The sequence below is a fragment of the Cydia fagiglandana genome, chromosome 10 (genome assembly GCF_963556715.1).
Source record: "Cydia fagiglandana chromosome 10, ilCydFagi1.1, whole genome shotgun sequence".
NCBI classification, from domain to species: Eukaryota; Metazoa; Arthropoda; class Insecta; order Lepidoptera; family Tortricidae; genus Cydia; species Cydia fagiglandana.
Window position 1 is genome coordinate 5,579,249 of NC_085941.1, and position 24,483 is coordinate 5,603,731.

At 37.9% G+C, this 24,483-nt stretch overlaps 2 protein-coding genes and 1 long non-coding RNA gene across 3 annotated transcripts in view; all 3 read left to right on the forward strand.

The window, feature by feature from the left end:
* The window catches only part of LOC134668166 (uncharacterized), a 301,154-nt gene that overhangs the window by 210,041 nt on the left and 66,630 nt on the right, over window positions 1-24,483 (forward strand). The window lies entirely within an intron of this gene.
* On the forward strand, window positions 1,570-9,364 carry LOC134668081 (dnaJ homolog subfamily C member 21). Its single transcript, XM_063525560.1, has 7 exons — window positions 1,570-1,987; window positions 2,688-2,832; window positions 3,424-3,571; window positions 5,394-5,608; window positions 6,812-7,036; window positions 7,549-7,899; window positions 8,666-9,364. The coding sequence occupies exons 1-7, from the start codon at window positions 1,797-1,799 to the stop codon at window positions 9,209-9,211; spliced, it is 1,821 nt and encodes a 606-aa protein (XP_063381630.1). The 5' UTR covers window positions 1,570-1,796; the 3' UTR covers window positions 9,212-9,364.
* The window catches only part of LOC134668164 (uncharacterized), a 69,464-nt gene continuing 66,630 nt past the window's right edge, over window positions 21,650-24,483 (forward strand). The window contains exon 1 of the mRNA XM_063525681.1: window positions 21,650-21,700. The gene's annotated coding sequence lies outside the window, so the exon portion shown is untranslated. The remainder of the gene's footprint in view (window positions 21,701-24,483) is intronic.

Consider the following 24,483-nt stretch of genomic DNA (forward strand, 5'->3'; position numbering starts at 1 on the left):
GAAGAATCTAAATGCCCACTCATGGCATGTTTCATGAGCTCTCATAAAAGAAATAGGTTTTTTCTTCCAGCTGTCCAAGGTATACGCAGCATTTACACCACCACCACTTTCAAAATCGTCAATCTGTACCACATTACACTTTTTGAGTTCCTTGTAAGTCACCGCCGCTTTAAGTTCTGGACGTAAAGTTCACCCAACTTTATATTCTTTTTCGGATGCATCTGCACCAAACATAAGGCGTGAAATATACAAAAATTATGCCACAATACTTGTCATAAACGTTCTTACCTTGTAAGATGTGATCATCAAGCGCCAGCAGGCTTATAATTCATAATTATATCATCAAAACTATGACTAGTAACGTAATTACTTGAATGATAGGTATACACATTCATGCCTCTCTTTTTCACATTCACCGTTATCAAAATTTGATTGTAGCACAATAAACCACAAGTAAACATGTTTTTTTATTAAAACACATTGAAAAACTTAAAGAAATTGTAAGAAAACCATTAATTATGATGTTATAAACAATCCGTAAAAATGGCTATCGCGCACGAAATTCACCCAAATTGCACGTGTCTACTCCCAGACGCACCTGCCGGGCTACTAAGGGAGCTGCCATACAAAGACGAATGCTATAGCACGTGCGTCACAGAAAGGGGGGCCCAATTGGAGACGTCACAGGATAATTTTTAACTTTGATAAAACTATGTAAAATGGCAGTATGCAAACTTTGAATCTGGTGACTGGTAGAGGAGGAGGAAAAGTTGGTGAATAATATTATACTGTGGTAAAGCGAATTGATAAGCATTTCAATGCAGAAATGTACAACGAATAACGGATGCTATAGCATGCGCGTCACCAGGAGTAGTGCAAAAACGGATGCTATGCAATCCGCGTCCGCGAACGTGTTAAAAAGAACCAGGTTGTGTATGCGTGCGTAAAAACGTATATGTGTGCTCTTTTAGGGATGTGAAAAGTCGATTTTAATCATGTTATATGTATATCGATAAACGCTATACAGCGGAACGAAATAGCGATTAATTGAAGCTTCAATATCTTCGTTATACATAAACATAATTTAAATGCTAATGGATAATGAATATATTATAATATGATAAAATAATTCAATTATTGCGGAACACCTATTTTAGTAGGTATTTATGTATTTTAATTAAATATCTGAACTTTCCCGTGATAACCACAATAAAGAATAAAAGCGTTATTGTTCATTTTAGGTATCGTTAAACGTTTGAAGTAAAATTAAAATTGCAAGAAATGTCGATAGTCTATCGATATGACTTTATCGACATGGCTACAGCAAGGTGTTTCCACATTGTTATCTAATCGTACACTATTGTAAACAAAAGTGGTCCCAGTGGGCAGTGACAGCTCGCTTGGACGTCGTCTCTGTATATTATATATCTACGGACGTCACAAAAAACGTTTCGTTCGTCTCTAAATTCCCACATGGTAAACTTTTACTATTATCCTATTATGTCAAATGGACGAACTGCGTTCAAGAATGCTTGTACGTATATTCGGCAGTTAAGTTTGGTCGGGTAATACCTGCAACTTCGGTGATGTGATTCAAAACGTTTCTTCAAAATAGATCGATACTGTTTTTCCCAGGAAAAACTGAATATGCAGTTCCTTTACAATAATTTGTTAGTTTATCGTCGCTAGCTGTTAATTTACAATTATAAAATTCAGTATAATATTTTCAGTTTCGAATTGTTAACCTTACTTATAACAGGCTGTGAACTTAACAAGTAGAATAGAATGATCTCAAAATGAAGTGCCACTACGAAGTTTTAAATGTAGCGAAGGAGGCGAGTGCATCAGAAATTAAAAAGGCCTATCGCAAGTTAGCTCTGCAATGGCACCCGGATAAAAACTTGGACAACCTTCAGGAGGCGAAGGAGCAATTTCAACTCGTGCAAACCGCATATGAAGTGCTCTCTGATCCCCAGGAAAGAGCATGGTAAGTATGTCAACCTTTCATTACAATATGTGCAGAAAAAGTTGGTGTTTGTGTTGTAAAATGTTTGAAAATAAAGGCCTTGAATTAATATAATCAAACAAAGATTAGAGAGAAGTTACCTAACAAATACCATACTTTTTATTCTTTTTTCGCGTGTTCACGCGTGTATCCAAAAACCATAACAGACTTCCCTGATAGTTTGCATGAAAATTCGAGAAAGTATACTTACATTTTTAATTTGAATGTAAAAGCTAACAAAAATTAGGAAAATAGAATTAAGTTATCATGTTGCAGAAGTTTCAGGGGTTTAACCCATTTCTTATTTCACAACAACATGCAAACATTTTTTATTTCACAACAACATGCAAACATTTTTCGGCAAGCAATTGTCACCTTGGCTAGGCCGCCTGGTTCCTTCACAGGCTTCAGTTCTTCTCCAAGGGCATGACCTTGTATAGTTTTAAATGCAGTGCAGTAATTTGAGCACACCTACACCATCTGACAATAAAAGGGCCTTGAGGTCTCATGCCTTTAATTTTGCCCAAGTTTATAACTCTCTGTAACAGTTAATAATTTTGCAGTACAAATACTACAATGCCAGTCACATAAGTATATGCTACAGACCTTTTGTCTTGATATTTAGGTTCCCGAATGGCTGTGTCGAAAATAGTGTAGTCCTATGGTGAATATTCATTTTCAGGTATGACAACCACAGGGAGCAGCTATTGCGAGGTGCCGGCAGCTCATACAATGATGACAGTCTTGATGTTTACCCATACTTCAGTCCGTCCTGCTACAAAGGCTTTGGGGATGATCCTAAAGGCTTCTATGGAGTTTACTCTGAAGTAAATATTTGTTCATTTACTGTAATAGGAATATAACTATCTACATATATAATTTCAAGCAGCTATTAAAAAGATTCTTTACAAATTGAACCTATGAAATAAGTTCTTGGTGGCAAGTGGCACCTTATTGTATGAGAAGGGTATCATTAAGGGCCCCCCCATATCTGGCGTCTTTCGAGTCTCGGCGTCTACAATTCTATGGCCGACGTCGACGCAACGTCGACGCAGCGTCGACGCAACTGCGCAGCGACGTCATTTTCCATAGCGCTGGACCGACGCCGACAGACGCCGGCGCTCGAAAGACGCCAGATGTGGGGGGGCCCTAAGTTCCAACAAAGGAGTGTAAATATTTACAATCAACATTAATCTGTTATTGTATCATCTCAGGATTTATACATTAATACTTTTACCTGTATTTCGTGTCAACCACATACATTATTAAGATGTTTTTGTAGAAGATTTTACTTAAGTTCAACATTATACTTTAATAGTATGAAACTAACATAAGTATTGAGTATTTATATAGGTATGTGCATATATTTTACATCTTCCATATACGTTTACTTATCATATCCTTTCCAAATATTCCAGGTATTCTCCAAATTAGCCGCAGAGGAAACTGACTTTCTTGAGGACCCCGAGGAATTGAATGCAATCCCAAAGTTTGGCAACTCTACTACACCTTATGAAGATGTCCACGAGTTCTACGCTTTTTGGATGTCATTCTCCACCAATAAGAGTAAGTTTAGTTTTGCTTTTAGAACAAATAATATTATAAGGATAAGCACACTCATTAATTATAGATTTACTAATTCTACTATCAGAACTGGCTTCAATCGGGCATATCTATCACTGTTGATAATGTAAGCCTCAAATGCTCTGTGTAAACTTTACTACTATAGGAGCATTCCATGAAAACGGTAAGTTTTTAATTTAGTTTTTTTTTAACAAAATTCTTTATTTATGCAATGTCTATGTGTAGGACAAAGTATTGGCGTATTTTACATGCAAGTCGCTTACGAAATATTTGTTTTAATTCCGAATTACTCTGTCCACTTGCGTATTATCTATATAGCCTTTTATTTCCGATCCTCGGGTTCAAAAGTTTTAAAAATGTTATTATCGTTTTTTCTACAAAATGTCCCGCAGTTTGGTGTGCCTCTTGGCATAGGCCTCCTCCAACCTTCTCCACTGTACTCTGTCTTCTGCAACTCTGGACCAGTAGGGCCCCAAGGTTAAGCGGATTTCATCTACCCATCTTGTTTTTGGATGTCTTTGTTTTCTATTTCCGTCTCTTGGGTACCATAGGGTAACTTGTTTGCTCCATTTGTCTAATTTGCATCTCAGCATGTGTCCTGTCCACCCCCACTTTAGATGGTCTATCCGACTTAGTATGTCCATAACCTTGGTTTTTCTTCTTATCGCTGAGTTTGAGATTTTGTCCTTTAGCTTGACTCCTAGGATACTTCTCTCGATTGCGTATTATAGTAAAAGTTAATTAAACAGTTTATTAAGAACACAAGCAGCTTTAAGATGATACCAATATTACTCGTACACTATAAAAAGGCAAGCCAAAAAAGAACCAGGCTCAGAAAGTCGAAAAAATGGCTTCGAATGTCCCTTACGTAACGATGGAATGCTCCTATAGCACAGAAAGTGTGGTTATTGTAGCGGCACAACATGAGGTTTTAGTAGCAGAACCATAAAAACCATCCTCTCTGGATATCATCTTCCTCGCGTTATCCCGGCACTTTGCCACCTGAGGTTCGCTTGACAACTAATCCCAAGAATTGATGTAGGCACTAGTTTTTACGAAAGCGACTGCCATTTGACCTTCCAACCCAAAGAGTGGGGAAATTATTAGGATTAGTCCGGTTTCCTCACGATGTTTTCCTTTATCGACCAGCGACTGGTAAATATAACAATATCAAATGATATTTCGCACATAAGTTCCGAAAAATTAATTGGTACTAGCTGGGGTTTGAACGAGCTCTGGATTGATGCTCTCTGGATATCAATGTCTACTAATATTAATATGTGATGTTTTTGCATATTACCTACCTATGATTTTAGGCCCATTAATGTGCCCTGGCTATTGCTGCATTATACAGTATGTGTCTGACAATGGGGCTTTAATTCCAGGGCTTGATTTTACTCGCTAAACTGAGCTACTTTTACTATGGGACCAACCCTAAAATCGGGGTATTTTTTTTGGCTTATCCATAGAAAACGTCGACATCTGATCAGACAAAATGTATGAAAACGTAAAAAAAAATTCGGGTTTTCGAGGTTGGTGCCATAATAAAAGTAGATCAGTTTAGCGAGTAGAATCGAGCCCTGGATTTAAAGCCCGATGGACAGTAACGCCCATGTACTTATGGGTCTTAAAAAGATTTAGGTTCTCACGGCTCTCGATCACTAGCCAACTCGAGGACAGCAAATATTTCCACTATATGCGCCTAAGGGAATTTCTGTATTACATTTCATAAAGGCCACCAGAGTTCTAAGTCATATTGCATAGTTTCTCTATATGCCTATGCCCTATACATCATGATCTTCAGGTTTCGTATGGCTGGACCAATACGAGATAACCCAGGGCGACAACCGCCGAGTCATAAAGCTGATGGAAAAGGAGAACAACAAGATACGACAGAAAGCGCGTAAGGAGAGGAATGAGGAGATAAGGAGGCTGGCCAGCTTCGTGCGGAGGAAGGACAAGAGGGTCATTGAGCATACGAAGCAGCTTCAGGAGAAAGCTGAGGAGAATAAAAAGAAGGTTTGTCAAAAGTTGTAATCACTACCACAGAATAAATAATAGTACTAAGTACAGAAGACTCACTCTCTAACAAAACGCGTCTGTTACGATCAGGGCAGATATGGACGCTAGGTGGCGACAGTGCCACGCGCGGCTTATGGCTAACCACCAAAATTGGTGTGGAACGGATGTACTTTTAGCTACCTGTAGCAAAGCTGTACGCTGCGTCTGTCTGTATGTGTGTTTGTTCGCGATAAACTCAAAAACTATTGAACGGATTCACATGCGGTTTTCACCTATCAATAGAGTGATTCAGGAGGAAGGATTAGGTGTATAATTTGTTAACCCGGGGCGGGTCGCTAGTAAGTAATAAAATAAGTTTAATGGTCTGGTATAGGACTCAAAGGCACGACATTTTTTTACGGACTTGGGATCTGAATCCTGTTCTTTGCCATGAGGCGTCCAGATCTGGCGACAGCGCCACTAGTGCGCCATTCGTATTCCCCAAATTAATCGCGCACTGCAAAAGGTTAGCGTTCTTTTCGCAAAACAGGTTCGTTTGTCTGATCTGGACGTACTGTTAGACTTAGATTTGATCCAAGCCAAGAACCCCCTATTTATTAGCGTAGAATGTTCATATTATCAAAAAGAATAGATACTATAGAGGGGTCCTGTCATAGTAAATGTTGTGGTCACTGTAAATTTACTGCCATCTATCGACACACGACTATAACTAAAAATAAACACGTATAAAATTATCAAAAAAAAAATATATATGGATAAATGATTTTATTATTTTTATATCATTTTGACCCATGTTCATTCACTGATATCTTATATATATGTGTTAAAATTGTTAAATATGAAACTGTGTTGTCACGCCATCTAGCCAACCATAGGCCAAAGGTGTGTGCGCCATCTATCCGAGAATGACTTTTTCTTGATTTCCGGGGCACGTTTTTTTCTTAGACTACTCATCTTATACGAAGTTACATATATCTTTGATATTATTATTTGTCTTCTTTGTTTCCGACTTAGGCCGCAAGGCGCAAGGGAGCGTGAGTGTACTATAGCAGCACCTTACTGGCTTGAAGTGCCAACGCCAAATTCTAATTTAGGTCCCAAAATAGAACACCCCAACGTGCATGGTCACACTACTGGTGGTGGTAGCACTACATTTGATATGCATCAATGTACTAATAACAAATGAAATTCTGATTTCAGGCCGAGCAGCTAAGACGCGAAAGAATAATACAAAGACAGAAAGAGATAGAAGAGGCGAAGAAGCGAGAGGGCGAGAGCTCTTTCATGCAAAGCGAAGATTATCAGAAGAAGCTGAGTGAAATAGAGTCGTTGCTTGCCGAGGAGTTTGGGCTATCGTCTGATGATGACACCATCAGTGAGGGGGGCATGGAGAGCAGCAATGAAGAGAGCTCGAAAACTGAGGAGGTAAGTCGTTATTATTTTATAGTAAAAGGCAGGACTTGGAAAAGTCGGAAACCGTTTTATTTTTCAAATCGTTTTCGGTCAACACGGGAACGAAAAACGGTTACCGGTTAAAGAACTGTTCTATGAATACACCATGCAGTTTATGCCAAATTCATTCATCTCTTGTGGAAGTTATCCTGTTAACACATTCAGTGCCGAAAACCCAACTATCGGGTATTTTATGATTTCGTTCCCAGGCCGGACGACCCGATAGTCGGGATCATGGTACTATTGCTTTATATGACGAAATTGTTGTGGCCTCTGGCGCGGATGTCTTGTTGGGCTGAGTGGCAATGAATGTGTTAAATTGAAATTATCAAAGCAGGATAGAACGAATAAGTATTGCTATTTCTTTCACGTGAAAGCTTGATTAACAGGTATGATTCGTGAACCAATCATTTCGTTCACTCTTCTTACCGGTATAACACGTTCACATTATTTCCGCTTTAACAAATTCTGTATTCAATTTACAGGCCAGCGAAGCGTCGAAAGCAACGCCCAAAACAAAATCAAAAGCGGCAATCAAGAACCTATACTGTTCAGCGTGCAACAAACTGTTCAAAAACGTGAAATCCTTTGAAAATCACGAGAACAGCAAGAAACATAAAGAAAATGTTTCCAACATGGTCTTAGACGACGATATACAGATATCAGGTGACGAACATGATGTAGATGAGGAAAATGATCCACCGCTTGAAACTGAGGAGCCGAGGGAAGTGAACGGGTTGACTGAGAGCGAAGTGGACCATGTGGGTAACTCCACTTCGGATATTGAGGACAACGACATTAGGGAGACTTTGAGCGACGATTCTGATAAAGTGCAGGTGAGTTTCAATTTATTATGTAGGCATTTGACTGTACACAGTTGTCGAGAGTCCGAGACAGTACGAGGGTGTACTGTCTCGGATTCTCGACGTGTCTTCTCCGACTGGGTCGGTTATTTGCTGAGACTCTCGGCTAAAGGCTCGACGAGTGTGTACAGCCGGCATCATAATTATATTTTATTCACGACTGAAATGGTTTCAAGTAGAGATAGTTGTTTGGCGGGATACCGGATACCGGATATCCGGCCTGGACACTGGCCGAATATCCGGCCGCCGGATATTCGTCCGGCGGAACTATACCTACATTTCGGTTTTTCAGGTGCGCATTCTGCAGGTTTGACCTGTTTCCTAGTAAACGTTCGCGCGGACTCATTTCTAGGTTCGAAATGAGTGCGCGTGCAAGTCAGTGGAATGATTAAATTGTTTTAAAATAATAAACAAGTACGATTATGACCGTGTCTGTTTCTTAGATCCAATTTGTTTACTCCGAAATCAAGCAATGTTACTTTCCGGTATCCGGCCGGATAGAAGGTCACTATAGGACGGATAGTAAAATAATGGCCGGATAGGCCGGATACCGGATAGTAACTGGATATCCGGTGCATCTCTAGTTTTAAGAAAAATACTCGCGGGCAAGTTGAATTTATGACCTGTGTGCAGTGATCAACTAAGTATAAGCCCAATATTAACCCCTGAAATCCCGGCACTGCAAGCTATTAGGCTTTTTTATGTAATGGTCTTTAATTTAAATATATTTGCTCAACAGGCTCTACCAAAAAGCCAGAAAAAGAAGAAAAACAAGAAGAAATCATTTATTCCCATGCCAGAGAGCGAAGGCAACGACAGCCACGACGAAATGAGTTTCAATGAAATAGAGGGCCCCGCGCGCAGCCGCAAGAACAAGAAGTTTAACATGCTCAAGAGCCAAATACAGGCCAAGAAGGAAGCTAATCTCAAGAAAGGCTCCCAATCCCAAACATCCACAGAAAACTTATACGAAGTCTCAAGCACAACCCCCACCGATGACGCCCTAGGCGAAGCCACGCTACCACAAGACAAGCCTGCGCTACCCAAAATGTCCAGAAACGTCAAACCCAAGAAACAGATGGACCGCAAACCTGTACGAATCAAAACCACGGAAACAGAAGACTCGAGCACCGCACTCAACTTCAGATGCGCAGTATGTCAAACAGACTTTCCCTCGAAGAACAGATTGTTTGAGCACCTCAAAAAGACGGGACACTCTGTCCCACTCCCGCAAACTAGTTTCATACAAACTAAAAAAGGGAAGAGATCTAATTCTAATAGATAAATGTGCAATCAATTTAGATAGGGTGGAAAGTATTAATAATTAATGCATTGGAAATCATTGTGATTTTATTTTACTCTCTAAAAGTGACTATCAATCTACATATTTATTAAATTAAAACTATGATCACTGTGAATAAAATATGCATAAAGAAAACAGTTATTTCATTTCAGGCACTGGTCTTAGTTACCATTTAATTGAACAATTTCCTCATATCATGCCTACACCATACATTTAATATAAGCAAATATATGTTTGTCTTTGACATAACAATTAAAAACAAAATTATGCTAATACAATAAACAAATTTGTAAACTTAAAAGCATTAACACACTGATAATCCTTTGTTAATTACAGGCAAACCAAATGTTTCATTATTATGATTTGTATGTTTGAAGGCGCCAGGCCCCAATTTCACATCGGTGACAGGTGCGACGAATTGTAAAATCACTGTTGCTGACGTCACAGGCATCCATGGGCAACGATTACCACTTACCATCGGGCGGGCCGTATTCCTGTTTGCCACCATCATTGTATTATTTAAAAAAAACTTTATTATATCGGAAAAAAACAGATATTTCTCCTGCGAAGTTTCTGACAATTGTCAAAGATTTAGAAGAATTGTAGGTAATTCTTGACAGGTAATGAGTTATATGTCGGAATTTCGTGACAATTGTAGTGTTTCTTGTGACAATTGTCATAAACATAGCAAGAGAAATATCTGTTTTTTTCCGATATCATAAAGTTTTTTTTAATAATACAATGATGGTGGCAAACAGGAATACGGCCCGCCCGATGGTAAGCGGTAACCGTAGCCCATGGATGCCTGTGACGTCAGCAACAGTGATTTTACAATTCGTCGCACCTGTCACGTTGGTGAAACAGGGGCCAGGTGGTTATGATGAATACAATACCTACAGGTAAGTACCTTGGTCCAGTCAATTGTGAAAATATAAGTATAGCCAACTTATTCAAAAATATGTCCCATAGTTCTTAATTTGCTGACATAAGAGCTATTTTTGAGATGATTTGTGCACCCATATTTTTACAGTTGACTGTACCTAGACTTAGCTCCCTAATATTTCATGGCTTCCTTATATTCTTTTTATAATGCAGAAACACCACAAATTAAACTACAAGCTGAAATATATTGTCAATTTCACTATAAGTCCTTGCAAATCATGTCTTCGAAATAATAATTTTGTACAATAAGGGAGTTCTATGACTTCTATGAGCCTTAAATATAAATAAAGCTTTTATACAATTTATTCACTAAGGGGTCATCCATTAATTACGTCACACGAATTTCTAGGTTTTTTTACCCCTCCCCCCCTCCTTGTCACATTTGGCAAGCCCCTCCCCCCTAGTGTGACGTCACATTTTTTCTACGAAATCGCCAAATCGAATTAAGTAAGTACCTAAGTATTATTAATATTTTATCAAAATATTGTTGACGATATAAATATTAGTAATATTATCAGTCAAAACTGCTTAGGAAAGAAAATTAAACGAATAAAAAAACGATTATCATTTTAAAAACTTGTTATTTAAATGTACAGCGAATAAAATAATTTTAATACATTTTCGGTTACTGATGAAGTTAAAGTGACGTCACAAAGTTTTTGTCCCCCCCCTCGCCCATCTCATAATATGTCACATTTTCTTGACCCCCTCCCTCCCCCTAAACGTGTGATGTAATTAATGGATGACCCCTAAGTGACAAAAACTAAAATATACTTATTCAGTTAAATTCAGTTTACTCCAGTAATGAAAGCTTTTAAAACAGCTATGTCATACGATATACATAAATTTGTGACAAAGTAGCAATAATGTGATAACAACAGTTACAAAACTACTTAACTTTATAATAGCTATATTGGTTATATTAAAATATTACACCTTTGCACAATAAAAGCCTGGTCCAAGGAAAGAAGGAAATGCATAATTATAACCTTTTCCCACACTTAATCTCATTTAAATAAAATAATTGAGACTCTACCTCTTAATTGATTATTAAAACATCTATAACTATGGTGTAAGGTAGAATTACCTACTAGTCTTGACCTTGCACTAGTATTTACATGGCACTTTATGTCAATTTAACCTATATTACTTTGACATAGTGCCCATGTCAAATACTAGTGCAGCGTCGAGCACTAATACTTCTACCTTATGTATTTGTATGTTTCAACATTTAAATGTATCTTGTTCACTTTAGGATTCACCTGACACTCCATAAACATCATTTATACAACAAATACAGTGAACTGCAATAGTATGCTACACAACAAAGGCCGTAAAAATATCTGACACTATCTTATTTGTAGAGCCATAAGAGTTTGTCGCATATTTTTGCAGCCCTTGAAGAGTAACATATTATTCCAGGTGACTGTACATTATAACTAATGGCAGCATGGCTTTATTGCATAGCCAGAAATACTCATTCAAACTCCGGAATATCAGAAAAGCTATAACCCGGATACTCCTTATACGCATAGTAAGCTATTCTAATATGATAAATTCCTGGCAAAAACATAATTCCTCCTAACACTATCATAGGCCACAGTCGGTCTGAATACTTGGTATCAATATGTCCCGTAACTATCAGGCTACCTACTAATAATAGTATAGAACCAACAATGAAAAGGAAAGTAGCTAATGTGATGGCTTTCCACGGGATCTTCGGAGGAGGGATATCAAACTGTGCATCGGAGAATCCGCTGTCATCACTCGGCACTTGGAAGTATCCATTGTTTTGCCTCCTCGCTCGGAATCTTGACATTTTGAATTGGAAGATATGTTCTGTAAAAAAAAGGGTTAAACATTTTAAGAATGACTATATACTAACTGATTGTTTTAATTGTAATGAATAAATATCTGTGCTGAAACGTGACCTATATTTTTATTTTTTAACAAGGCACATATTTAAATAGACTTGAGTTGTGTACAAACAATAGTAAATAAGTGGCCCCTTTTAACACTGAAAAGCATGATCCCATGTCCAATATAACATTAAGTAGAAGATAATCTGCTTAAGTTATTTTTACCTTTCATCCAACTAGTTTATCGCCAACTACAACAGTTTTGAGTATAAATGTTCAAATCAATATGCAATTTAAAATTAGATTTCCTATAATTTCCCAAGCCAAGTAAAGAAAGCAAATGTCGAATTAAGCTTGACGTTGACACTGACAATGACAGTTGACGTTAGTATTTTGCGGTCCGAATCGTGTCTGAGTAACTAACAGTCCAATCGCCAGAATTTCTTAACTCTGGCAACTTTGTCATTAGAAAAGGACGTGAAATAAAAAAAAAATGTGCGCTATTTTTTCCGCCTATTCTACTGACAAAGCTAGCTTGCCAGAGTGTAATATCTTTTTTGGATTCCATTATCTTACCAACCACTTGGTTAAGTATACTTTGATACAGCGAAAAAAAGTAGAAAAAGGCGGCAAATTAAAAAAAATGAAGGCGCGACGACTCGACTAGGTACCCATAGAAAGTTTTAGTTTCGCGCCTTTTTTTACTGTCATGTTGGATGTGTTCCAGTATAAGGTATAGTCTGGCAAACCAATTTATTAGTAGAAAAAGGCGCAACGTTCAAAATTATAGTCTGTCAAAGGACTGTCTCATTTCAATCATAGACAGAATCATACTATCTTGTCTTACAATAGTACTAACACCCGCAGTGGCGGATTTGCAGTCTTTGCCGCCCCTTTCAAGGCACCCATAATATTGACTATAGATGGTCAAGCAAATCTTGTCAGTAGAAAAAGGCGCGAAATTCAAATTTTCTATGAGACGCTATCCCTGCGCGCTTACATTTTTCAAATTTGCCGCCTTTTTCTACTGACAAGATCTGCTTGACCAAGTATACATTTTGAGTTATTTCTTGTTACCATCAGCGAATTTTTTGTCACAATTTGCCGCCCCTTTGCCGCCCTAGGCCAGGGCCTACTACTGAGCCTCTGTGCCACTGCTAACACCCAAAAGAAAAGAATGAGTAGGTATAGTTTTCCTGGTTCTTACTGACTGACACATTGGTTTGACCAACTATATTATGGGAAATCATTCTCTCTTTCTTCTTAAATTGTATTGCTTTTTCCACTGACAAATTGGTGTATTAGACTATAGTATACTAAGCAGAACATTGAAACTTTATATTTTCGATTTTGGCGACAGGCCCTCCGCGCATGTATTCTATAAAAAGCTAAAAAATCTCAAAGTACTCACCCTTAAAATTTTTCAAAAGCATTATCTTATTGACCCGGCCGTAATACGATACCTTTACGATTTATCGGTTGTTTCTAATTTGAAGAATTATCATGTAGCCATCCTGGAGTTTCCTAACTACCTGCGAACAATTAAAGGTAAATTATTTTTATAAAACCCAAAATGCTCTGTTTATCAATTTTTAACCGACTTCCAAATCTCAAAGAAGGAGGCTATCAATTCGGTTGTATGTTTTTTTTTTTTTTTTTTTATGTTTGTTACTCCATATCTCCCTCATTACTAGATCAATTTTGAAAATTCTTTTTTTGATTGAATGTATATGCATACAGATTGGTCCCGTTTTTGTCAAAACCCAGTTCTGATGATGGGATCCATGAGGAATCGAGGGAACTCCTCAAATCTTAAAGGCATACATATAGTGATTTTTGGGTTTTTATCAACAAATCAAGCATATACACCCAAAAAAGTGACATTTGATGAAGTAGAACTGCTGATGATGATCAGAACGGAACTCTTTAACGACGCATAGTTCACGGTTGGCGATTTGTCCTCTTCGTTATGTTTGTTAAGCAAGTTAAGTTTTTAAGTCACATTTTTGTCAAGCTCGAGTTCTGATGATGGGATCCATGAGGAATCAAGGGAACTCCTCAAATCTTAAAGGCATGCGTATAGAGATTTTTGTATTTACATCAGAAAATCAAGCATTTTCATTAAAAACTGTTGCATTTGATGAAGTGGAACTGCTGATGATGATCAGAACAGAACTCTTAAACGACGCATAGTTCACGTTTGGCGATTTTTCCTTTTCGTTATGTTCGTTAAGCAAGTTAAGTTTTTAAGCCACATTTTTGTCAAGCTCGAGTTCTGATGATGGGATCCATAAGGAATCGAGGGAACTCCTCAAATATTAAAGGCACACGTACAGATTTTTTTGTATTTTCATTATAAAATCAAGCATTTACATTAAAAACTGTCGCATTTGATGGAGTGGAATTGCTGATGATGACCAGAACAGAACTCTTCAATGACAATGGTACACGTTTGGTGATTACGAATTTCGATTTTGACTTGGACTGGGACCCGGACTCGGACTCATACCCGGATCCGGTTCAGACCCGGACCTGGACTCGGATCCGGATTCGGACCCGGACTCGGAACCGGACTCGGATCCGGACTCGGACCCGGTCTCGGACCCGGTCTCGGACCCGGACACGGACCCGGACTCGGACCCAGACCTTGACCCAGAAAACCACTATGATACCTTAACTAAATAAACAACTATGATTACCTACCATAAAATTAATGTACCTATGTATAAAGTACGATGATGCCAATCTTACTAGCCCCTCCCGCTTAAACCCCCGTACACCGCACGGCATGCGCCATTAAGCGGGTTAGGTTAGGTTTGAACTGCGATCCTCACAGAACCGAACAAGGATTAGGTTAGGTTAGAACTGCGAGCCTTACAGAAACGAAATGCTACTTGAAAAGTGGGTTTGATTAGGTTCGAACTGCGATCCGCACAGAACCGAACTGCTATCTGAGGAGTGGGTTAGGTTAGGCTAGAACTACGACCCTCATGGCTCCTCTTCACGATGGGCCTACGCCGGCCACTCCAAGGGACGCATTTATGTGTTAGAGGGAGCAAGTGATATTGCTATCTCATTCTACCGCATGGCTGCGTCCCTTGGAGTGGCCGGCGTTGGCCCATCCTGTAGAGGAGCCATTATACAGAAGCGAAATGCTAGTAGAAAAGTGGGTGGTTTTACCTCCTTTTCTACATAGTGTACCATCTACAATAATCTTTCATCGGCCCCCATGGAAGTCGGTTTTTTTTTCTTAAAAATTATATGGAGGTAAGCTATCAAAAGAATCTAATGGCTCCTCTACACTATGGGCCAACGCCGGCCACTCCAAGGGACGCATTTATACGTTAGAGGGAGCAAGTGATATTGCTATCTCATTCTACCGCATGGCTGCGTCCCTTGGAGTGGCCGGCGTTGGCCCATCGTGTAGAGGAGCCATTAGACCTCATACTCGTATACCTGGGATTCAAATCGATAATCGTTCCCGCACACTAACTACGCACGCCTAGGGACTTTTTATTTTAGCTCAAATCAACTTTTTGAATACAAATTAGCGGTGTTCGGGAGGCTAGCGAAGTTTTAAATCGTTTGTTGTCCTCACCTGAGGGGCTACCGCGAAAACCGAAATTCGCAAATTGCGGGGATCTTTCTCTTTTACTCCAATTAAGGTGTAAATAGAGTGACAGTGAAAAATGCCCGCAACTTTGATTTTCGCGGTTATAGCCCTGCCACAGCCAGCTTCAGCTACTTAAGTCATTTTGTATAAATATTTAATAACGTTTCTTTATGTGAAAAACGAAGTTTGTGTGAAAACTCTAAGTAGTTATTAAATGCTTGCACAAAAATTTACTTTATGCTGATTTAGCTTTACCTACTTGATTTGGTTAAATTATAGTATTTATAGTACATAAAATAAAGATGTCAGACCCCACAATTTTTCGTTACATTGGTAAGTTTAAGTACCTACCGTAATTGTGAACTTTAATTTACATATACTTCTAAATTTTTGAACTACCTACCCAAACCAAACCCTCGTTGAGTATTCGTTAAACTGTAATCTGAAGTAGGTATGCTCGTGTAGTGTGTAAAATAAATAAATAATGTAGCCTATATGCGTCCCACTGTCCTGGCCAAGGCCTCCTCTCATGGCTCCTCTACACGATGGGCCAACGCCGGCCACTCCAAGGGACGCATTTATGCGTTAGAGGGAGCAACTGATATTGCTATCTCATTCTACCGCATGGCTGCGTTCCTTGGAGTGGCCGGCGTTGGCCCATCGTGTACTTAGAGGAGCCCTCAAGCAGGAGAGGGTTTGGGCTATAGTCTCCACGCTGGCCCAATACGTGTATATATCGCAGTAAGATAGATAAAGCCGTTATATAGTTATAACCCTAGGGATATAATTATATGACGTAACATAGTTATATGAAAGCGATTCATTACTATCTTACTAGGTATATAACTATAATACGGCTTTAGTTTAGTGATATAGTTATATTACTGGATTAAGTTTAGTGATATAGTTATATTACTGGATTAAGTTTAGTGAAATAATTATAGGTAGGAGTGCAGCGGTGCGGCGGAGGTATAGTTATATCCCTAGGGATATAGTTATATGACGTATAATACTTTTTAGCAATATTATGTAAAAGTACAGGTCGATTCACGAAAGCTGGCGCGAGATTTCTACTGAGTGACAGCTATTTTCATTGAAATTCTGTCAAATCTCGCGCCAGCTTTCGTGAATCGATCGCAATGCCTCATAAACCCTTAAAAATAGCAGCATGAAAATATATATAATAGTTATCTTACTAGGAATATGATTATAATACGGCATATAACTATATCCCTAGGGATATAACTAAACCTCCGCCGCACTGCCGCACTCCTAATACCTACAATTACTATCTTACTAGGAATATGATTATAATACGTAGTTACGTACTACACGGCATATAACTATATCCCTAGGGATATAACTATACCTCCGCCGCACCGCTGCACTCCTACTTACTATTATTTCACTAAACTTAATCCAGTAATATAACTATATCACTAAACTAAATCCGTATTATAGTTATATACCTAGTAAGATAGTAATGAATCGCTTTCGTATAACTATGTTACGTCATATAATTATATCCCTAGGGTTATAACTATATAACGGCTATATCTATCTTACTGCGACATATACACGTTTGAATTTCTTCGCGGATGTATGCAGGTTTCTCACGATGTTTTCCTTCACCGAAAAGCTAGTGGTAAAAATCAAATTATATTCCGTACATAAGTTGTGAAAAACTCATTGGTACTAGCCAGGATTTGAATCCGCGACCTCCGTATTGAAAGTTCAGTCCGGATCCACTCTTCCACCACCGCTTTTTTGTATAATATGTAAAAGAAAATCGGAAATGTAATTTACATTTGTGTGATCTGAAAGGACCATGATATGATGTTAGATCCCCAAAAACGACCTACAATAAATTCACGTTTTCTTATCGTCCCGTCCGATCCGACAAGGACACAAAAAGGCTTACGGTGACGGATTTGAATTACGATTTTTTGACTTTTTTTTCTAGAAAATAATTGTACATTTTAAAATCCGGTTTATAAATATAGGTCATAATTACACGTTATTAAATCCCCTTTTGTGTTTCCTCCTATGGTATATTTTATACAAACAGGGGTTACAAGGGGCAAACCCATAAAGGCTGACTCGCGTTAGTCCGGGCCAAGGCTTCCGACGCATCGTTTTCTATGGAAAACATCACTTGATCGCCTGTCATGTCATAGAAAAGTAAACGCCAGAAGCTTCGACCCGGACACGGCCCGGTCTAACGTGAGTCATCTTTAACCTTTGACTTATTATCTACTATCACCCTTTTCCACGAATTTTAAGCATGCCTTTACTATTCATTATCTCAGGGCTGTAGCCAGAGTCGCAATACCTATATTATCATAGTTGATAGTATTTCTTAAGGTAGGGGTTGGTAATGGGGTTTTAAAGTAGGGCTTTGTCCAATAATGCCTTCCCCCCAGCTACGGCCCTGCATTATCTTACCACATAATGCATCTAATCTTACATTACCTAGCACTCGTAGGTAAGTGAAACAGTTCGATATCATAAATAAATAAAAATAAATAAATAAATATTATAGGACATTCTTACACAGATTGACTAAGTCCCACAGTAAGCTCAAGATGGCTTGTGTTGTGGGTACTCAGACAACGATATATATAATATACAAATACTTAAAATACATAGAAAACACCCATGACTCAGGAACAAATATCTGTATCATCATACAAATAAATGCCCTTACTGGGATTCGAACCCAGGACCATCGGCTTCGCAGGCAGGGTCACTACCCACTAGGCCAGACCGGTCGTCAATATCATCACTCTATTAATTAAATTGCAGGGTCGTAAAAACCAAACGTTACTTCAACGTAGAATTTATGTTGTTACCTAAGTATCAGTCTGTACTTGAATCGTCTTTTTGGAACGAATAAATCATCTCGACCTCGATATTCTCGTGAAGGGTGAAAACTACGACTTTTGTTATTTATCAAGCAATTGAAGAAGATTTATTGGATATTCTCTGGGTTTACATTGACTAATCTAAGTTGTGCTTTATAATCAAACTCGAAATGCACGGTATTCACATCCTGTTAATTTCCTGCATTATATTTTTCTAGTTTCAGGTTGCTATAAGCCTATAAGTCATCGAAGATTACACTTTTTCAAAGCACTGAAGTTAAATTTTATTATTAAAAAGCAAACTTGTATGATTCGCAGTAAAAAAAAATCAAAGAGCATAATTCCAGCTGAAAAATGGAAATCGACTGATTAAAAAAGTAAAGGCGCAATACACGTAGATATTTTAAAATCACTATTTTAGTACCTAGTTTATACCTAATTGTTGAAATTATATACAATTTTGAAACCTGAATATCCTGCATTATTACCTATTTTTGTTTTATAAGCCGCAGCACTTGAATAAATCCGTACAATTTTTGGTGGACATTCCCAGGCGGCGTAGCACGGTCGCGTTTTTATCCCTTGTCACCATATCTGTCACGTTCCAACAAGTACGTAAGTGCGAAAGGGACGCGCATAGTGATAGTCGATAAAAATGGAACCGTGCTGCGCCCGCAGGACACTGCAGGCTTCGAAACCTTGACCTAAACCGTTTCCAAATTGTTACCGAGCATTGTCTTCAGGACTATTATATTTGTGTCTTTTACCTCGGTAACATTTGTACGCAATGGGAGATCACGGTTATTCTGGTTTCCTGCAAGCAATGTGAATATACTCCATTCTCTGCAGTGCCATAGACTAAAGGATAAATCAGCGTTGTTTTTAACGCCTCAATGCGGTGGTGTGGATTTCGTAGCGTGAATGTGGGCAAATGGGCAATGGGATTTCAAGGTCGTTTTTTTTACATTTTTATAAATATGTACAAGTTTTTAGAGCAAATTGAAGAAGAATTAAAGATAAAGATTTTTTTTATTTTTTGTTTGTCGATATGTATATAACTCTCCAAATATTTAACGAAAGATTTCATGAAAGCTACTTTTCTTTACAAATAGGAATAAATAAATGACGAATTAAGGATAAAATCTAATGGCTTCCTAGCCTAGTCGGGACAGACTCTGCTTAAGCTGAAAGTGAAGATATATTCGGCCACTTCGGCCGTCACTGTCTATTTGATGCAGAAAACTTACGGAAAAAATAAAATTATTATAGTTCACCTTACTCTACTTAGATAATACCTACTGGTAGAGAATGCCTCATGGCAAGTTTGCCTTTTGTACATTATTTTTCTCTTTTGTGCAATAAATAAATAAATAATCTTAGTCAGGAAATGAAAAATAGGAATGATTCAGAACAGAATATTGTATTCGTTAATAGGTACCTACATATTATGTTTAGTCAGCTATTTATTTATTTGATACGTTTAAATAACAATTTTATTCCTACGTGATAGAGATCTTATATATGTATATTCAATTATTTTGCCGCTGATGTAGACACAACATAAATAACATAATCCTTACGTAAATAAGTTATTGACAGGACGTAACGCTGTCAAACCCTAAAAGCAATTCAATATCCTCAAATCCCTCACAAAAATCGTCTGAATATGCCCATGTAAAACGATACGTTAAGTGCTAGTACTTAGCGCTTACTGCTTAGTAACAATCGTTGGACCAAAGCCAAAATAAAGAACTTTTAGCCTACGAAAGTGAAATCGATCGATAAACCCAGCTGATTCTAACACTGCAAAAAAAAAACTAAACCCACTTATGACAAAAGGCGATCACGCAATTCACGCACGACAAAAAATGGCAGATTTAAATTTGGAATACAACCGTTAGAGATACACGATGAAAGTTTTTTGTTTTAGTTAGGTAACTATACTAACTATACTTAATGTCTAGTTGATGACTCAACAGTTATTTTGTTTGTTGTCATTGTAATAATTAATGGCGAAACATTCAGGTTATACACGCCCTTAAAATAGAAATGAAAATGGAGGAACACGAAATCTAGAAATAGAATGTGGTATGGAATAAAATTGATCATAAAATTCTCCGCTCACCTTAGTATTTATGTAAATGCACAAGAATATAGCACATGTATTGTAGTTAAGCTGATTTTAGTCTACGTATAATAGGGTTGCCAAGTACACGGTAAAAATATACCCATACAAATTCTTATAATTTCTTAGTATTTTAATGAATTTTAGTCATGTTTTAGTAATAATCATAGATATGTTTAAGTCTTAGAGAATACAACCAACGGAGTGGTCATTAACAGGCGTTCCCCTCTGTCGAAAAAAAAGGCGGCCAATGGTCAACCACATGTCAAACACATGTATGGACTGACGTTTATCTGACATGACGTTCCTATACATTTGATGTGCCCCTCCCCTAAACACAAAACGACAAAAAACGACAGACTATTTTGTACCGAAAATTATAGACATGGCGTCTCCGTTGGTTATATTCTCTAAGGTTTAAGTATATAAACAATAACTCATTATTATGAATATAAATACTTTCCTTAATTCTGAAATGTTCACATAAGGGTAACATTTCAATTGCATAAAGTGTTCACGTAGACTTTTAAAATAGAAAACCCCCGTGAGACGAGACATCTTGCAATAATTATAGTAATTAAGACTCAGAATGGTTAGAAATATGTCGAGCGGTATTTGACCTTAATTACGACAGTGAACTGTTTTAAATATATTATATCGTAATATTCATAGTGCTTCGTCATTCTATTGTAGAAACTGACGTGACCATACGGCAACGGAAGCTGTAACAAATATTTTTTGCTCTACACCAGATATTACTGAGACTAATGCATGCCAAACCATAAATATTTATTCATAGACGTTGACATTGGCAGTGTGCATTTTTGTACGCATTCATACGCAGCTACGCGACCGTACGCGCAAGAAAAGGGCCCTTAAAACCTCAGAAACTCCCGCAACCCCTCGCCCCTAGCAACACCGGCAACTAATCGCTTGCGGCATCCCCTCGCCCAGCACGCATGCGCGTACCGCAAGCGCGCGCACCCCACTGTCACCCGGCCAGTGTGCCGGCGCCCCGACCCACGACCGCACGGCATTCCCCGGGGCTCCGGCGTTTAGCATCGAAAGGTAACCTTTTGTTCTATTATAACCCTCATATTCCATTTTTAATCTAGTTTGAGACGCGGTTGATTCCATTTTTGATTAAAGTTCATGCCATTTTTAACAGAGATATCAAGTTGAAACTTTTCGTAGCGTAGCAAACATGCAGTCGTTATAAGTTCGCAGCTTGGGAATTGGCATGTAAAGGTAATCTTTGTTATATTTTAACGTTCATATTCCATGATCACCGTAGTCCGTAATGTTATCATAGTTTATGACGCGTTTGATTCCATTTTTGATTGGAACATCTGTTAGTTTTGCACCGGCGGCGTAAGGTTGTCGGGTTTGGACTTAATAGTTTCGTAGCAAACGATGTGTATTCGTCATTGCTAACGGTTCTATAATATATAAAAAGGTAATATTTGTTCTATTCTAACGGTTACTATTCAGGACTACTCTAAGTCTGCATTGATAACTTAGCTTAAGACGCATTTGAACTTGGACTAGAAAATATGACAGTTTTGCACCGGTACGGTGCTGCCAAGTTAAATTTTCGTTGTTTCGTGATCTATACGGACGTTATGAGCAGATTTTTCACGAATTGGCATCGGAAGCTATTAGTCTGTGCTCTTTTGCAAGCTACATATTCCACTATTAATGCATTTGATTCTATTTTTTAGAAGAAAATATGCAAAATTTTCCCCGGAATCGGTATGCGGCTATCGACTTAGATTTTAGGTGTTTTAGCGCAATCAATAAGCATGAAATATTGCCGATCAACATTAACAGGTAGTCAGTATTCTAACCTTCATCTACCATAAATATCAAACTCTACGATGTGCATATAATAATTTAATTTGTGACTACAAATAAATATGTGTCGCGTTTTGCACCTCGTACACGGCTTGATTGATCGTTATCGAATTAGATGTTGATCGTGTTTAAATAGCTATTTATGTAGCGTACTTGTTTTCCGTCATTATTCACTGATTAACTTGCGAACCAGCGTCTAAAAGTAATGTTTATTCATTATACACATGAGATATATCATTACTACCTACTGCAGCCCGTTCCCCATATAGGTATTAGCATTATGTTTTAATCTGCCAGCTTATTATGGATAGCTTTATCCATCTTTATCCATCTTTATCCACGTGATAAAATAACTGTCACTTTTTAACACCGTGAGATATAAAGTGACGGACACCGTTTTATCACGCTGTCACTTAGACAAAAACGACCATCATATCCGTACTGAAATAACAAGGCAGTTTTCGTAGCATCGGAGTAACAGTAGTTGTTTCGTAGCAAGCGCCTTAGTATCGGCTTGGAAGCCAATTCTGCCGGCAAGAATCGTTTGTTTTATTGTCACTCCTTTTGGTAGCTTTTTACTGAATTTGGATGACTCACAAATGTTATTAATAATTGTTCTAACTTCATTTCTTCCTTGATGGTAACGGTTTTAACCGTAGTATGTATGTGTTGTAGTGCCATGTCCGGCACTTTTATTCTGTGTCCTTTCAAAATGTTTCAAACTCTCGTGGTATATATTAGATATAATTGTAATGCGGGATTTAAGATGTATTTTATAGTTAAATCTGTAGATTTATTAGACATTTACAAATTTGGTCCTGTTTTGGTCACATTTTGACATTACCAGCAACGCCTCGCTCGTACCTACTTGTACCTAAAGCGTGTATTTTTGATCCGACCACATGGTTCATGGTTAGCTAACTAACCGTTTTAGGGTTACCTACTACTAATTTAGGGTTTACGTAAGTAAACCCTAAATGAATCAACTTACATTAGTTCATGAAAAAACGACTTTTATTTTCCTTTAGTAAATAATACGCCACTTCCAAAATTTTTAAAAATCAACTCCTTAAGCTCTTTAGATTCGTGCAAAAAAAATCTCGAAAACTCGTTTTATAGCAGTAAAACCTCCATCTTGTTTCATTTTGCGGTTGTAAAGTAGGGTTATCTATATAGGTTTATAGGAAAATGGGTTGGCCTTTGATCTCAGATAAGTTTAATATTTTTGAGTGCCTTAGTTAGTATCTATTATTAGTCTTTAGCCAAAAAGGACCTGACTAATATATCTACCTCTGTTGTTTCACTTAAGTATATTAAAGCCGTATAAACTTTATGAGTTATGAGACAACAAAGTTTGATAACGTCTTAAGAGACCGCAAACGCGCACAACTGCACGTATCAGCAGTTATCTAACAGCTATAACTCTAAATGCTCGTCTGCCCTTCAAGCGGGAGCAAGGCGGGAGTCGTTCCGAAACCACAATCCAACTAGGGTAGGTTTCCAGGGATCTGTCTGAAGTGTTATGCGTACCTATAATGATAATCGGTTTCTTAACAATAACGTACTTAGATGTCAATAAAGCTTCTTTCTGGAATTTACCTTAACCACAACTATCTACATAAAACTCAAATTCTAACGTCAACCCTCATCGGTGCGTTCTGAAACTGTTTTAAAGTAGGCTAGTGTAATGTTTGAGAGGTCAACAAGGATTCTATTTTCAGACTAAACTTGTTTAAGCACATCCCAGTTTCTAAATAAAATCAATAATACTAACAGAAAATGCATGCATGTACAATTGTAGGTACATGTACTAGTACATATATGTCTACGTCTGCCCTTGGAGCGTTCGAAAACTGCAATAAAAGTAGGGTCACCTATAAAGGTTACCGGGATTTCTTTTATGGCTTAAACGTGGTGACACAGATGTTTCATACTGCAGTAAGTTTTTGTTCAAAAATCACGTCATACGTATTTTTTGTGTTGAATATAATTATTTA